This window comes from Serinus canaria, chromosome 1 (genome assembly GCF_022539315.1).
Source record: "Serinus canaria isolate serCan28SL12 chromosome 1, serCan2020, whole genome shotgun sequence".
Taxonomy (NCBI): Eukaryota; Metazoa; Chordata; class Aves; order Passeriformes; family Fringillidae; genus Serinus; species Serinus canaria.
Window position 1 is genome coordinate 72,473,763 of NC_066313.1, and position 16,979 is coordinate 72,490,741.

The 16,979-nt window shown below is 35.4% G+C and overlaps 1 protein-coding gene across 1 annotated transcript in view; it reads left to right on the forward strand.

Annotated features, from left to right (window-relative positions):
• Nucleotides 1-16,979, forward strand: part of GPC5 (glypican 5) — a 574,301-nt gene that overhangs the window by 301,020 nt on the left and 256,302 nt on the right. The window contains exon 8 of the mRNA XM_050976550.1: nucleotides 606-768. Within this exon, the coding sequence (XP_050832507.1) occupies nucleotides 606-768 (163 nt within the window). The remainder of the gene's footprint in view (nucleotides 1-605; nucleotides 769-16,979) is intronic.

Here is a 16,979-nt window from a genome sequence, read left to right on the forward strand (position 1 = left end):
GGCCTATAGGAAAGGGGCAACAAACATTTTAGTGGGGTCTGTTGTGGTAGAAATAAGGGCAGTGGTTTTAAACTGAAGGAGGTTTGTTTTTGACCACCTATAAGGAAGAAGTTTTTTTGTAATGAGGGTGGTGAGATGTTGGAACAGGTTTCCCAGGAAAGCGGTGGATGACCCAGCCCTGGAAATATTCAAAATCAGGTTGGGCTGGGGCTCTGAGAAACCTGATCTAGTTGAAGACGTCCCTGCTCATTCCAGGGGAATTTGCACTAGATGGCCTTTAAAGGTCTCTTCCAACCCAAACTTTTCTATGATTCTATGTACTTAACCATTCCACTTGGCCTCTGGGCAAGAAATTGGTGACTTTCTTATATAGTGATTAGGACATTTTGTGGCTTTTTAATTAAAACTAAACTATACATCCCCAAATGCCACTCATTTAAATCTATCTGTAAGTCAGGGTTAAAAAAAAATCAGAATTGTCATTTTGTTGATCCTGAAATTTCCTTTTCAAATCAGGTAATTACTAGGGACATATATAAAATTTTGGGTACTCTCTGAAGCTCTCCACATGTACTGCTAACTTGCATAATATATCTTGTCTTCAGCTGTTGCAGGGCAAATCATTTCCAAAACCTGACAAATGGGATCTCCAACAAACAGGAAGTGGTGGAGGTGTAGATGAACAAATCAGTGGTGATTGTGATGATGAAGATGGTTGTGGAGGATCTGGAAGTGGAGAATTCAAAAGAGTCCTGAAAATTACAGATCGTAAGTCCATGATTCTGTTTCTTTCATGCATTTAAAGAGTGAATTGTTATGCTTTCCTCTAATGTATGCAACTTAATTTTTTCAGAAAAAATGTGCAAACTCCCCTGTGTAGTGCTCCATGATTTACAGGAATAGGCCTGTAATTATAGGATTTCTCTGAGCACAGTATCAGTGAGTATCAGTTTTATCATAACACATGGTATTGGCACAATATAGACTTAACACAGTATTTTAGTCAAATAGTAGGCATAAAGTGGCATGTCCCTCTGAGTTATTACATCAACAGAGGAGATTTAGTAGTTAAAAAGAGAAACTGTACTAATTTTTCATGAAACAATGGCAAACCATGAGGTTTGGTGGAGGTAGTTGCATTTCATGGAAAACTATTGGAACCAATGTATTAAAGCAGTCAACAATGATGCCACTGCTGTTTCTTATTCATCTTTCCACTTTTCTTACAGTCTTGTTTTTATGCAGTTTGGGGTTTTATTTGGTTGCATTGTATTTTTGTTTTGTTATTCTCTGAATAATTTTCATTAAAAATCCTTTGGCTATGCACTTGATAGGCATAGAACTCCAACCATAACCAAAGTTACTACTTCTCTGAATCAGGACATTTTTCAGCATGTCTTATTTCTCTTCCCAGTTTAGAAACACAGGCAGAGATGATGGCAATAGATGAATTTTTTAATCTAAATTCTATTTCTCCATTTTGATTTTTTTCCTGCATTTTGGGGCATCCTATATGTTATAGAATATTAAATTCACTGAATTTGAGGGTGTTGCATTTTTCAGGTTTAGATGTGAACCCCAGGTCCTTTTTGACTTGACAGGAAAGAGGCAATTAAAACTGTCGCTCTAGAGAACATGGTTTCCCATTTCTTTTTGAACTGCTGGAAAAATGTGGCAGAACATTTTGGGGCATGCCTTAATTCAGTTTGGAATCAGCCTAAGATCTTCTTGCCCTGACATTTAATCTATACATTTTCAAGTCCTACTAGAAGTCTAGATGGGATTTTGAGCAATATCCAAAAAAGTCTGGAAACTTACTTCCTTAGCATGCCCTTGGAGGTTTAACTTTGGAAAAAGAAGTTAGGAGTTCAAATATTTAAAACCAGATGTTCTTTGTAATACAGTATATATCTTATATCTATTTGATAATGACACACTGTGGTATTGAAGTACTGTAAAATAGTCTTAGAATGTGACTAGAGCTATTAAGAAAGTATTAAATGACAAAGGAATTTCAAGAACAGTATATTTCATTTCACTCCCTTCTACTGCATTAGAATTTTCTTAATATTGATATATTTAGTGCAATCTTTTCAAAATGTCAAAATTATAATTAGCCTTCATATCCTCTTTATACTACATCTTCTAAATTGCTAGAATTATAAGCTGTGTGCTAGGCATAGTGAAATTTTCATGTAATTCTATTTCATTTGAACATTTTCTAAGATATTATAGAACAAAAATCTGAACCCATACTGTTTGATATTTTGACTTGTGCATAAATCTTGAGCTACTAATACCTTCCATGAGCTGTTGTGATTTCATGGATTTATGCTGACATGCATTTCCTTTTTGGAATTTGTCTTAAAATTGTCTTTAATCTGTACCAGAAAGTCCTACCTTGTTCTGGGTAGTCAGATATGGGCTGTCCAACAGAACAGTTAAAACATTCAATTGTGTAGAATTTTATTACAATATAGATTAAGATTTTTTTTTCTGTAATCACTTGTGTCTTTAAGTATAGGTTAAAGTGTATGTTTAAGATAGATGAAACAGGTGTTTGAAAAATTCTTCTATTGCATCACTGTGATATATGAGTAGGACTTCAGGAATTTAAATTTAAAGTGAAAACCATTCTATTTTAGTAAGAAAACAAAATTGTCTTCTCAAGATTTAAGATTTTATGTAAGGAACTAGAATTGAAAAAAATATAAACATAATAAGAATTTAGGCTTATATTTTTAATATCTATAGTTTACAAGTACTTTTGCAATATATATAATTTTGTGTAATTTTCTTAGCTATGGATCACTGGTATCAATCAAAAGCTAAGTAAGATTTTAAACTCTGTTTTTTTAAAAGAAGAGTTAAATTCACTATGATGATATTGCTTACAGTTACCTAAAAAAATATGTCTGAATTTCAGGCAAGCCTACAAGTTTACCACAGTAAATTTGATCCTCAACATTAGCTTTTCTACAGAGCCACAAATTTAGTATCATTTTTCCTTATCAAAAAACTTTCTGCATTCTTTTACTTGTGGACAACTTTGCTTTCTCTCATAGCTGGACAGGAAAGAAAAAGGGATTGCTATGTATTTTTTTCCATAGTTTAATCTAGAGGTCCGAGCCATAGCCTGGGCTCTCTTTTTGGTAGCTTCTGCAGGCATTTTCACCAAGGAGATAATCCTGTGTGCAACAAACCAATGATCTTAAAAAGCTATTAAAGGATGATACAGAACCAGCCCCTTTTATTACATTGCTGTGCACAAAAATAAAGTATAAAGACACATCCACCTTTATTTTGGCCATGTCATTGCCTTTTGGATGTGTGTTTGATATTCAGACCCAGAAGAAACAGAGGGGAAGGGAGGGGATATACTTTTGCCAAACAAACTTGTACAAATTTTATGTGTACAGGTAGCTTGTGAAGTGAAAGGTTCCTTGTTTCCACATTCAGTGCTGGAGATGTAAGAATTTATTTCATTTGGTGCTGAAGACTGACAAATGTGTGGTGACAGCCTTTGGGCTTTAGAAGGCCAGTGAAGAGATCTGGTATTTGTAATACAGAAAAGATAGCCTTGCATTACAAAAATGTTTTAAATGTGTTATATTTTTAAAAAATCAATTTTTTCCTATCAAACAGTCCAATCATTATATTATATTTAATGCTTCAAAGCGCCACAATTGTGCTGACTGGTTTGCTCTTTCAAAAGTACTTTTAATATACAGTAAATCGTGCAGGTATTTGAAGAAATGCAGGTACTGGAAAGGATAGTGTACTTTAAATGTATAAAATAAACAGTAGTATAAAGCCTTGACACTTCATTTGCTAGTTTTATTCTGCTCTAACCTGGGAGCTCCCACAGGACTATTTCATGCGTCACAATGAATTACCTCTTTGAAACCCCCTGCGGAAGGCAGCAGTAATAACAACAAATACTTATCACCTGCACATTGATTTGAATCTGTTTTCAAATAGCTCTGTGAGGAGGGGCTAATCCCAATATCACTCCACTGAGGTTCTCAATACCATCTATCAAAATTCTCATAATACTTCTCGCAAGACCACCGATTCACAGAAAAGTGCTCTACCACTTGTTTGTCGTTCTGTGCTCATTTTAACATGCAGCACACATGTTTCTACACTGCAGCCAGAGCTGTCCTTGGGATCTCCCTGATCTCAGGGCTCAAATATGCAGAAATATCGAGGATATCTTTGTGCTCAAGATATACATGGCCAAACCTTGTCTCCCACATTTTTTTTTTTAATCTCGCCTGATATTCATCCTCTTTGAAGAAAGAATTCTCCTAAATGTTTTATTTCTCAGGCTTCTTAATCTGTGGATTATTATTTTCTTGTTCAAATCATGCTGGAGCCTTGAAAAAGGCTTTACATTGTGGTCTCTATATAAATAAACCAGTCTGTGTCTCTTGCCTGACATTATACTGCATTCTCAAGTATCAAATGTCCTTTCTTCTCTTTCTGCTTCTTCACCCACTTCAGTATAGTTGCTTTTCTCATTGTTAAATCTGATTCTGGTGGCATATTCTAGGAACAAAGCTACTTAAAGCTGGCAATAAAATCTCCATTATGATGTTTGCCATCTGTTAAATTCTTTTTAACTCTCATCTACATTCTGTTACCTCAGTAAAGTAAGAAATCCCTTATGTCTGAGTAGGATTTCAGGTTTTATTTACACACAAGAGTATTCTTCCTAATTCCTAAATGTTAATGTGAGGTGTTATTCAGGTGTCTTTGGAAGGGCAACATGACTTCACTGTTCATCGTTCATTCAGTTCAGAACATCTCAATTCTATTAAAAATGAATAAGAAAAATAGAAGTTCTTGCTGTGAATGCCACGTTAGGTCTAAATATTGCAAAATTAATTTTTAACAATAACATTTTCATAGGCTAAATGAGAGGCTGGGAGATCTCACCTTTCTTTTTCACATAAAGACTATCACAATCTGAGCTCTTTTCTCTCATAGCCTTTTCTTTTGTGCAGCTTTTTTGAAGAGAAAGGTTTATTGAAATTAGTACGTTCCCGTGAAAAATTTGCATTTCCAGAATTAGTAAATACTAAGCAAGAAGATACATATTGTGAACACATATGAAGTTCAAAGATTTTTCTGTGTGCATGATCAAGTGTTGGCACAAAAATACGTGATGATTTAAATTATTGAAGCATAAACAAAGACAAAGGATGAACAAATTCCGAAGATTTCCACCAAAAAAAAACCCCCCAAAAATCCGAAAACCACTTTTGTGTCCTTAAGCATAGACTTTCACCAGCCAGTGAAGTCTGAGCAGGTAAAGTTGCCAGATGTACAACAACATGAAGCACTGTGGTGGGTTGACAGGTGCCAAGTGCCATCAAACTGCACAGCACTGTGGGGGCTGCTATGGGAAAAGGAACTCAAGCTCAGCCAGAACCAATACAAGCAGTGAGAAAAAACCAAAAGGATTCCACTGAAAATGCCTTGCAAACACTGAGAAAAGTTACAATACAACTTTTTTATGCAGTATTTTGCAAAAAGGTGTGACCTGCATAATGATAAAAAGTAAGTGACCTGCATTTGAAAAAAGTAAGACAATATTTCAATTTTTGATTGTTTTCTATTTGAAGAGTATCATCTCTCTCTCAGCACGCTGTCTCATGAGTCAACATTTGTACTTTTTGAGTGATTAATTTAACCTGAGTAATGGACTGAAACTGTACTGTCAGGATGGATTGTTAATTCAAAAACAAATAAGGGGAAGGGTTATGTAAAATTTGCTGAGGGAATTTACACAGAGACAGAAATAAACTCAGATAATATAAAAATTCATATTTTACAACAGTGGGGTTTTTTTGCCTTGCATTAATATGTTACATTGACATGAAGATTTTTATGACAGCAGCTATCACACACAAAGAAAGAAGCACAATTGCTCTTCAAAGGTTTTAAGTTATCATATAGTGTTTGATGAGCACACTCACTGGTCTAAAACAGCACATCAGAGCAGTGCAATTATTACAAACAACCTGCATTTATAACATGAGGCTATATTTTGCTTGGAATTCCCTTATAATAATACCATTAATTCTGAAGTTACCAGAAATCTGGAGCCTTTTACTACATGTATTATTTCATTGAACAAATGTATAAATATTTATAATGTACAAATGTTCAAATGTATAAATATTTACACTCAGCTGTTACCAGTAAACAAACTTCTGGCAAAGTGCTAATGTTTATTGCTTTCTCATCCATTCTGTAATATTTCCTGATGAAAACTAATAAGATATTAGGTGTCATAGCTACTTATCAGGATAAAGAATGTCCTAAATTTTTATTTCCAAAGCGGTAGAATCAAAGTAGCCAGTGCCAATCTTGGAAAAGTGCTATTGTACAGCACCTACCTGTTGAACAAATTCTGGTTTATTACTTATTACTAGTTTTTTAAAACTTCCAAAATCCCCCTCCTGCCTACTGCTTTATGCCTCCCAAACTTGAGGACAGAGAATATACACCAGCATGTCCTTCTCTGCTCTGGATTCTCCTGTGAAGAGAGGAAAAAAAAGAACAAAAAATTATATAATATTTATATATAAAATACTATATTTATATATAAAGTTGTAGCACTTCAAGAGCTCCTTCTTGTAAATATCAGAGAAACACAGAATATGGCATTGTGTAGTAAAGGTATCATGAAGGTTGTGTATCATCTGGGCTGCTATGCTATACATCAGAATAAAGTTATCTTTGTGGAGATAGACACTTTATGTGGTAATGGATTAATAAAAGAGTAATTTATCAGCATGGAGAATACTAAGGCTACAATTAACTGCTCTCCATGGATTTGTGCTTTTTCTTCTAACTTTTCACAAGCATGGACATCCTTCAGGATATTTCCTTGGATAGAGAGAGGGGAGAAAAACCCCAAATTCTTGTGATTGGTCTTCTGGACATATAGAAATTTCAAAGCTTTCAATCAACAAGTTTCTTACTGATTAAATAATTAATACACCATTCCCTTATTTCACCTAAATTTTATGCCAAAAAGCACAGAAGCAATTACAGAGGTAAAGAAAGCCAAGTACAGATACAGCCCTTGCTCAAATTGACCTGACAGTGAATGTCAAGTTTCCTACTGTGGACTACAAGATTTAATTCTGAATGGTACTCTTAAGAAAGGTGGAGAGTAAAAACACCTTCTGTGTGGAAGTTTTTGCCCTCCATAAGGCAAGGCTGTATTTCCTCTTTTGAAATGGGATGGTTTGTTTTGTGAGCTCTCTCATTTCCTGCTCCTCCTCTACAAAGATCTTTCAGACATATCTCAAACACAAACCACCAGCTAGAAACAAAATTTTGAGATGGGGAATACAAACAGATTTTTTCTTGACTTATTTGTAAGGTTAAAAAAAGCCGACATTGAATTCTTTAAAATGTGTCAAGAACAATCATTAAGTGCCACTTCTTCTAGCTTAGCAAGAAAAGGTTAACCATATCCACTCCACAAACACAGAATAAACTGTGACTGTAAATGCAAATGGTTTATGTGATACCATAGAATTTGTGTTATTTACTAATCCAATCCCATGAAATGAGCCAGTGGCAAGCCAGCTAAGGCTAATCCTTCAAAAAGCTGTGTGTTATCTCAAGTGCATTGTTTCCTGCCTTTACCTACTGTAAGTGTCTCCCTCAGGTGCAAAGACTGTTTAGTCATTTGGATAGAGTAGGAGATAACAATCAGGCTAGGTCTCTACAGCTGTGGTTAAAGCCATTCAGCTGGCAGATAGTCTAAAACCAGAATAACCACTTCACCAATGTCTGACCTGAACTTAGGTGTATTGGGTTTTTTCCCTAAAACATCTTCTAAAGGTTTATGATTCATCCTGTTAACAGAGAAGAACTTTGAGAATTTCATCAAGGCAACGACTCTTAAAAAAATAACTGTACCATCTTTTATTTTCCATACTAGACAATAAAATTCCTTATCTATTCTATATTAAGTTATGGACTATTTGTTTTTGCATGTGCATCTAATATGTGCACAATCAAGTCAAAATACACTGCTAGTTTATGCAAAGTATGGTTAATTGGAAAATAATAAGGCTAATTTTTTAGGTTTGAAATCAGTTCTGATTGACTTTATTCTGAGTAGGCATCATTTCACTGACTTCATATGAGTTTGTATTTTCCAGAGAGACCACATAATAAGTTTTGATGGAGTTAAAAAGTTCTAATTGTATTTTTCAAGTCATTACCTTCTTATAATACCACTACTTCTGAAGTTAGCAGAAATACGTGTAACATTTAATAGAACCAACTTCAATATTATATTTTAATAATTTCTAATTAGTCATTGATTAAAATTCAATAAATAAATAAATATTCATTATTTGTTAATGTGTTCTTTGAAATGTGTTTCATAATAATGTATTAGGGATATGAAGAAAAAAATTTTTATAACTCTTGATCCCTGTATTCTAACCACATTCACTGTTTTATCAAATACTTCCATTAATTCAGTGGGTGAGAATTCATAATGTTTTCCTTTATGCAAAACAAAAATGAGCAGGTGTTTTGCTGCAAAAATACATTCCTTTTAATTAATTGTATTTTAAATCAATCCCTTTCTCTGAGCCGTGATGTCTAATCCTCAAAGATGTGAGAGTTTTTTACTTCAAATAAGCTCTCAAAAGTCAATGCATTTTAAAGAACAGACCTGAATACTCACCTTCATCTCCAGTTACCCTTATGACTGATTTTATTGTGCCTAGGAGATCTTTACATGAGAAATCCTTCATAATTTTGAAGTATTCTTTTTAAATCTGTCCATGTTTTAATTTTTTTTTTCCAGAAAGAGGGGAAGAGCTGCATCTCTCTCTTGATGTTCCATTTCCAATACTGCCTGTGATAGATTTTATTGTCCACTATGGATGATTCTTTTACTCTTCCAGTTTTCTTCTACTCTACTGACCAAAAGCCTCAAACTGAGTTGCCCTTTTTTTTTTCTTTTTGTAGAAATTAACTGGTTTTATTTCTTTGAGTGAGAGAATATATAAAGCTAACCTCTGTAGTTTGAAACTATTATCATATTCTAGTAACAATTCCTTTAAATGATCAGATTAACTACTTCAAGTTTAGAGTAAAAATGCTTCCTATTACCATCCAAAATCTAAACATGAATATTGGAGGACAGCTATAGCTTACTGTGAATTTCATTTTTTTCCTTAGAATGCAACCCTACTTACATAATGATAGACACAGTGACAGGATTTTTCTTCATGAGCTAAAAAATTTAGACTTCATTTATAGCCACTGTAAAGAAATTAACAAGCATCCCTGAAAATGAGTAAGCACATGAGGGCACAGCTCGTTAGGCCTACATTAAGTATGTCTGTTAAGATGAGACTTGTGCCCTACAATCCTTATTTCTCTCAACTGACTTTAAAAGGACAAGCTCCAGTAACTTAAGTACAGATATCTAAAGTTAGTTAGAAAACACCTTCCCAAAGTTAGGTTCTTTTGCATTCACTCTGGTTCTGTTCAATATTGATTTTTATTTTTAGATAAGAGTTCATATCTTTAAATGTACTTCACAGTCTTATTGTCAGTATCACTAATTACTTCTTGCAATAAAAAATACAGGGGGTACTTGCAAATACAAATTATCAGACCTGTAAAACAGAATTCACATTGCTCAAAGCTCTAGTTTGCTGGGAGAAGAAATCATTCCTATTCTCCATCATCTGTGATGTAGAAAATGGCTACTGGTGAAAAAAGAATTGGGAATGTCTGTAAATCCCATGGTGTGTTTTGGTATCAAACCTTCTTGGTATCTTTTTTACCTGTTTCTCCTTTTAGATTTTGAACACAAAAATAAATCTAAAACTACAACAACACAAAACTTTCATAGCCATTACCTGAATAAGAAATTACTTCACTGAATCAAAAAGGAATTGTAAAACACTACTTATGAAAGAATCTGTCCTTTTTTAAAGTTGTGAATGATTTCAGACTGTTATCTTTCTATTTCTTAAACAGAATGTTACCATGATAAATGTCACACTTTGATTTACTCCAAGGTGATTTATAGTCAAAGGTTGCTCTTTGGCCTGTCATGCATCTCCAGGCTTTATTATATTCTTTTAGAAAATCAAAGTGTGTGTGATCTCCTGAGAGTTCCCTTTGCAACCTGTGCAGACACTTAAATTAGATTAGTTTCATAGTTGTGTCTTCCACTATTAATGATTATAACTCCAATGCCTTGACTAATCTGCTTCTCAGTAATTCATGCTCAAACCATTTGCTAACTTTTAAATAAAAGAGAATCAATTAATTTGTGTTTGCTACAGAAACATAGCAATTTTTTTCCCCCAAGAAGCAATGTAAGGGAGATACAAGCCTAAGAAAGATCTTGATCTTAAAATCTGCAAAAATTGTGTGAACATATATATGTATATATACACATATACACACACTTATATAAATCATCAGAAGTTCCCTAAAAAAAGAGTGAAACTATTCAAAATACTCAGTTATGACCTGTATTCTGTAAAATAATGTACCTGGAAGATGGTAAGTGGACTTTTCTTTTTCTTTTCTTATTTTGAAAGGAAGTGGTGAGGTATAATTCCAATCTGGTTCAGGATTGCGATGTCTCATTTCTACAAGTAGTCTGATAACAGGCACTAGTACTAATATTAAGTTTCCAGAATTAAATGTATGGAAAAGGTTTTTGCAAGGCTATGTGGAAAAGATGTTGCAAGGCAAAAAGCTATAGCAAATACCTAATTGGAGGGGTGGGACTCTGTTGCTTAGACACGCTGTCATTTTAGCAGATCATTTCAGGAGTCTGTTTCTGTATGTCGTCACTGGTTTATTTTTATTGCATGAACTCTGTTTCCAGTGTCTATAGCAGAAGTTAGCTCATATTTATTAAACATTATACTCTAGAGACCTACATTTAGATAGATTAACCTGGACATAAATTCCAGTGGTTGGGGTTTCAAAGGTTGACTAACGAGAATGACTTCCCCAGATATTGGCCAGTAGCAGTGAGGTTAGACATGCTTAACTTTAGTTATTGTCCCTATTTAGAGCCCCAATGAGCAGACACTTCTCAAGGATAGTAGATGTGCTTAAAGAAGGGAAAATCTGCTTCATTGTGACATGCAGAAAGAGAGGGTTACATCACAGCTCTATAGACACAGACTTCATCAAAGCATCCTTTGTGGAACCATGTAGTCACTAGCATTTTTTAAGTCAAGCCCATTAGGTCTCTGAAACATGGAGCTTTTCTCCCATTTGGATTCCTTTCTCAGGTTGATGCTGCCTGCTGTCATCCCCAGTTAAATGCTTTAACAGCACAAACTGAATTTAGGGCCTCCTGAGTAGCTGCTGTGTTTTTCATAGAGGCATATGATTTGGGGTTGTTATAAACATGAAGAGACCATATAGAAAGATAGGTCAGATTTCTAGAAAGGACATGAAACTTTTGTTTTTATTTTATTATCACTAATGCCCTAAGGATTGTGGACATAGATCAATCAATGTCATTTTAATTCAGGGCCAAAATGTCTCTGAGACCTAACCTGGAGAAGCTAAAATGTAGCCTCGAGAACAGGAATAGGATGAAATATAATGTCTAATAATAAGAAACTACCAAAGAGGATTTTTTGAGGAAAATGTTTGATTGAGACATCTGAATGAGAACAAGTCTGACTAGAGAAGGATGTAAAAGAGAAATGTAGAAATGTGCTTGTACAAACCTTTACCATGTCTCTTCCACCGTTTTCCATTTTTTTCCCCAGTGTTCACAGTCTAAAGTAGAAATGTACATAAATGTAAGGCTGCATCTCTGAGGCTAAAGAGAAGATCCTGTGACCAGCTTTGGGATGTGAGAAACACAGTTTATGGCACTTGCACAGCTGATAGTGATGTAGAAAGTGTAATATTCTTAAGAGAATCTTATGGATTGTAACAGTGACATTTGGAAAATATGTCAGTTGCTAGAGTGGAGACAGCTAGCTGTTAAAAAAAACCTGTTCTGAAATGTCAGGGAGCAAAACCAGAATGTGGGAGTTATTTTAAAAGGAAGTAGCTGCATATGAAGTAAATAGCTGCTAAATAGTAATTTACTGCATATTGTGTTGTTGCCTTACATGTATAAACACAGTCATTAGCAAAAAAAAAAAGCAAAAAAATGAAGGAACTATTAGATATTTCCTAATAAAATTGTTCATCAAGAACTAGTTATGGACAAAAATATTGATCATATGTTATGACTTGCAGAAGATCTTGAGATTAATAAAATATTTATTGTTTAAGGGTTTGCTAATTAAAAGTGCACATCAGAGATTTTGTTTCCAATAACTAAAAATGACTACTCATATATTTAAATGAACTGAATGATAATAAGGAACTTGAATAGTTTTGTTTCCAGGTTACAATTTACTCCTCTCTGGTACTTCCAAGACTTAGACACACAAGACACCTAGACACACCTCAAATACAGGCAAAATAAGAGTATGGACTATCATTTGCAAATTAATTTAGCTGAGAAGGTGATCTGTGCTGCCCACCTTGCCCATCCTCTGGGGCTGTGTCTCTTCTAGTCACTGTAGCTGAACCACAAATGATGCTCTTTAATACAGACCAAAACTTCGATGCAAACTGAATGTGCTTCTGCTCTATGTTAATATAGATGTGCAGGGTTGATATGGTTGATTGCCAGATGGGTACTCAGCTATTCTCTAGCTCCCAGTCCTCAACAAATAATAAAAAAATAGTGTGATGAGACAAAAGCTTTCTTGTGTTAAGATAAAATCAGAAAGATCACTTACCAATTAACATCCCAAAAATGAAAAGACTCAACTTGAAGAAAGTTAATTTCTTGCCAATTAAAATAGAGTCAGATGGCAAAAACCAAATGGCTTCACCCCCATCACCCACTTCTTTTTAATCCATGTTATTGTTTAATTCCCAGCTCCTTTGCCTCCTTCTGACACTGGGTGTTGCAGGGGTGACAAGGAAAAGGGATTGATTGCAGCCAGTTCATAGCAGCTCCTTTCTGCTGCCTTTTCTCCTCACATTCTCTTCCCTGTGCCAGCGTGGGTCTTCTCCAAAAGCTGCAGCTTCCTTCAGGGCACATCCACCTGCTCCAACACAAAGTCCTCCTCAGGCTGCAGTGTGGTAACCAGCTCCTTTCAGATGCTCAGGGAAGTCTCTGCTGTGGTGCCTGGAGCACCTCTTCCCTCTCCTTCTTCTCTCACCTTGGTGCTCAGAAGGTTGTTTCTCTCAGTTTCTCTCACTTCCACCACGCTCACCTCCTCCTTCTCAGTGATAAGCAGAATTTTTCCCTTTTTAAAATACATTTTCCCTGGGACACCACAGTCCTGACTGGTGGGGCTGAGCCGTGCCCTGGATGGATCTGCTGAATCCCACTGCAAATGCCTGTGTCAGGCATGAAGCATCCCAGTCTCTCCTCGCAGATGGCATCCCTACAGCCCCCACTGCCAGCACTGGGGCACACACACCCAGTGAGACTGCACACTGGGCACTGGTGTGTCAGACAGCACAGGGCAGTCCTGTCCTTACCAAGAGGGAATCACTTTTGGAAGTGTGGCCCAGGGGACAGGCTGAGGTTAATCGCTCGCTGCGGCCGTGAGCTGTGAGCTCTCTGGCCAGCACTGTGGGCTCAGCTGGGAGCCCACTGCTGCAAACACACAGTGGTTTGGCCTGTCGAGGGCAAGATCTGTTACTTTTTCTAAGTTACCAAGTGTTTGCTTGTAGGTCTGCTAATGCACACCCAGGACTTCTGCTGCTCATGCTGCTGTAGCAAGTATTTTGACAGATTTGGGATTAGGTTCTTTGAGACAGTCAGTAACTACCAAAATCCCAGTAGTTTCCATTGTGCAAAATGGCCCCTGTGATTGATAACCTGATACTGGTGTTACCAACTTCCACAAAAAAGGGAAAAATTCAACAGAGAGTAGAAAAAATTTATCTTTTCACGACCTGCATTCAGAACCTGTGTGACCTTCAGACTCTTATGAGTAGACTGAGGAAGTTGCTGTTTCTGCTTCTCAAGATTCACTTCTTATTTAAAAGCACTTAGCAAGACATGTGATGCATAATGACATAGAATATATCATAGAAAAGGAAAATATATAATTAAAGAGATTCTGATTAAAAGCTGTGAGCTCAGTAACATTTTTATGAAGTTATAAAGTAGTTTTCTAGTAAAATTTCAAATGTAATATTCAGTTCATTAACAACTCTCATCATCCCCAAATCCATAAACATTAATTTATTTTACTGTGTAGCAGTTTCAAAAAAATGTTAGTCATAAAATGTAAAAGAAAGTGTTTAGCTATGGTTTCAAAAAGAGAACCATCAGATTTTATTCCTCTTCTAGTTAGTGCTATCTATAGCCTTTTTTCTTCCTTTTTTATTGCTCCTTCCTTTTTTCTAATTAACTACCATTTGTCATTTTATGTCAACTGACATAATTGTAAGTCATTATGTAGGATACTAATAGCCTTAGGAGCAGTTGACTCACACATAAACTCTGTGTCCAAACGGCCACTTAGCAAGGAAGTGGATTTTAATTTCTCACCATTCATTACTATTTCAATTGCTCTAAACAGAATAATTGAGGAACAGCAGGTGCTTTTTATTTCAGTTCTTCAGTCTTGTTTCTTAACTTACCTTTTTAAATAGCAGTGTTCTTTCTCAGCAAGAAGGCAATTAATTCTTCTGTATGCCAGAAGATGCCACTGTAGCACTCGCTTACCAACAGTAAAGACTGATGGCAGGGGAGAAGGACCTGAATATTATCAGGTACAGCATCTGATTGATTGCACCTGAGAAGGTACTACTGTGAGTATCCTAAAAGCACAGGGTCTTAATCTGGTGAGAGAATGAGATTCTGCCATATTTATTTATTAAAAAATAAAAAACAAAAATAACTGCATATTGGGAATTAAAGGAAATAGTTGTTTTATGGCATAATTTCTAAAACTGCAAGCCTAGTCCTGTATTTGCTACCTTGGATATTTATGTGCTGCAGCAGTGTACCAAACACTAATAGGAGTACATGTTCTTTCTCCAAAGGATTTTTCTAGAAAGGATTTTCCTGCTGTTTAATATAACAGATAAATCACTTTGAAAAAATAGTGTTCTTAGGTTGCTATTTCATTTTCTTCTGTATCCAGTTAATCGCAGAGAGGTTTGAGATCATCTATCTACTTCAGTGTCGTGGTGCTCTTTTTTTTTCTTTTCTTTTTTATACTTTAAAATTTCTCATAGTGGGCAGTCCATCACTAGCTTTAGAAACTTGGTTTTCCCCCAGGGTGATAAAGAAACAGGGCCAGAAAATATTTCCCTGAAAGGTCTACCTAAAAGGATGCTTTATTTTATTTTGATTTATTTATCTTTTTAACTTAAACATTTTACCTCTTGAAAGCTGTGTTACTTGCTGGTGACAGGGGAGAAGAGGAAGGAAGGTTACTGTGCAACGCTATGATGGTCAAAAATGTTGAAATTGATAATCTATAAAGAATTACAAAAGGAAGAAGCACTTTAAAAGCACTTCCTTTGAACAAGCTCTCTATTAATTAATTGTTTGTCCTCAGGGTGCCTACATAAGAAAGCCAGCAAAGTGTGTGTGCACTTAAGTTTTCCAATGGGACACTGAAATCCACTGCCAAATGTTAGTGCCATCAAATGGACAATCAGAATGCTGTTGTGGAATTTAAGATTTGCAGGTTCTTCTGCCACATAAGGTGGAAAAATTACTCACAAGCACAGCACAATGCAAATTTTATGACATGTGTTATCAATATTCTCTTTTTTCAGGTAATATTTAAAGACCTCATGTCTTGAGATCAAGCAGGTCTCTCATCCAGAATTTGGAATTTTTCAGTTCTAGTGACTGGTCACCAGAGAGGTGTTACTTCATTTTGAACCTGACCCTTCAGCAAGTGGTTCACCCGTCATGTTGTGTGCATGTCCAGCTGTATGCTGGGCATTTTATTCATAAAAATGCAGTGAGAGATAGATCGTATCAAAAGCTTTTCTAAAATCCCAAACACCCATGTTTACTGCCTTCCCTTTGTCTACTGGTCAAAAGTGTTTTGTTTCCACATCCAGCACATCTATTCAGCCCGTTCAGTGCACTCAGTAGCTCCTCAGTTAGTAATCATCTCTTTAGTGAAAGAACAGCATTTGTTATCAGAATTCACAAGTTTCCATACAGACTAAAAGCCTGGTCTCTGTGCTGTGGCTTTGAAAGGCACATTGAGCTCATCCAGGTGGTGAGGAAATTTGGGATATCTTTTGCACTGTAATTCATGCCTTCTCACCTATCTTCATGAAACACTAGCTGATCATTCTGTCCTTTCTTTCAATTTTCTCAAGGAATATGTAGGGAGGAATGAGAAAGTGACAGATTATTGAAGAGCTGATTACTATGAGGAAAAACAACAACTCATACCTGCCTATTGTTATTTTTGATTAAACATCTATCAAAAGTTTTTGCTGAAACAATCAAATGCCTTGAATACAACCTATGAAATTGGTCTAATTATAACAAATGCTCAGTCCTAGGGACTGAACTTAAGTGTTCTTACTGAACCCACCAATAAAATGTTATATAGTAATTACACTTTGAGACTTTTTGTTGTGTTTAGTATCATTGTAAAACTTTCTTCATTGCTTCTCCATAGCAACTCATCTTTTTATCTTTTTGTTTTGGGAATTCTAAAATACACCCTAGAGTTGAGTATTCATATTTTTAACTTATAGTTGTATAACTAACTTATAGTTGTATAATTAAAAGGTGAAAGTGCATGTTAAATGCATCAGCAGAGTGAATTTTGGCAAAGAAGGTGAAGTATATAAAATGTGTATCCCATCTGTTGCAAATGTACGGTCTTTTCATCAGTAATTACAACAATTTTATCTGGAAAACAGAATTTATT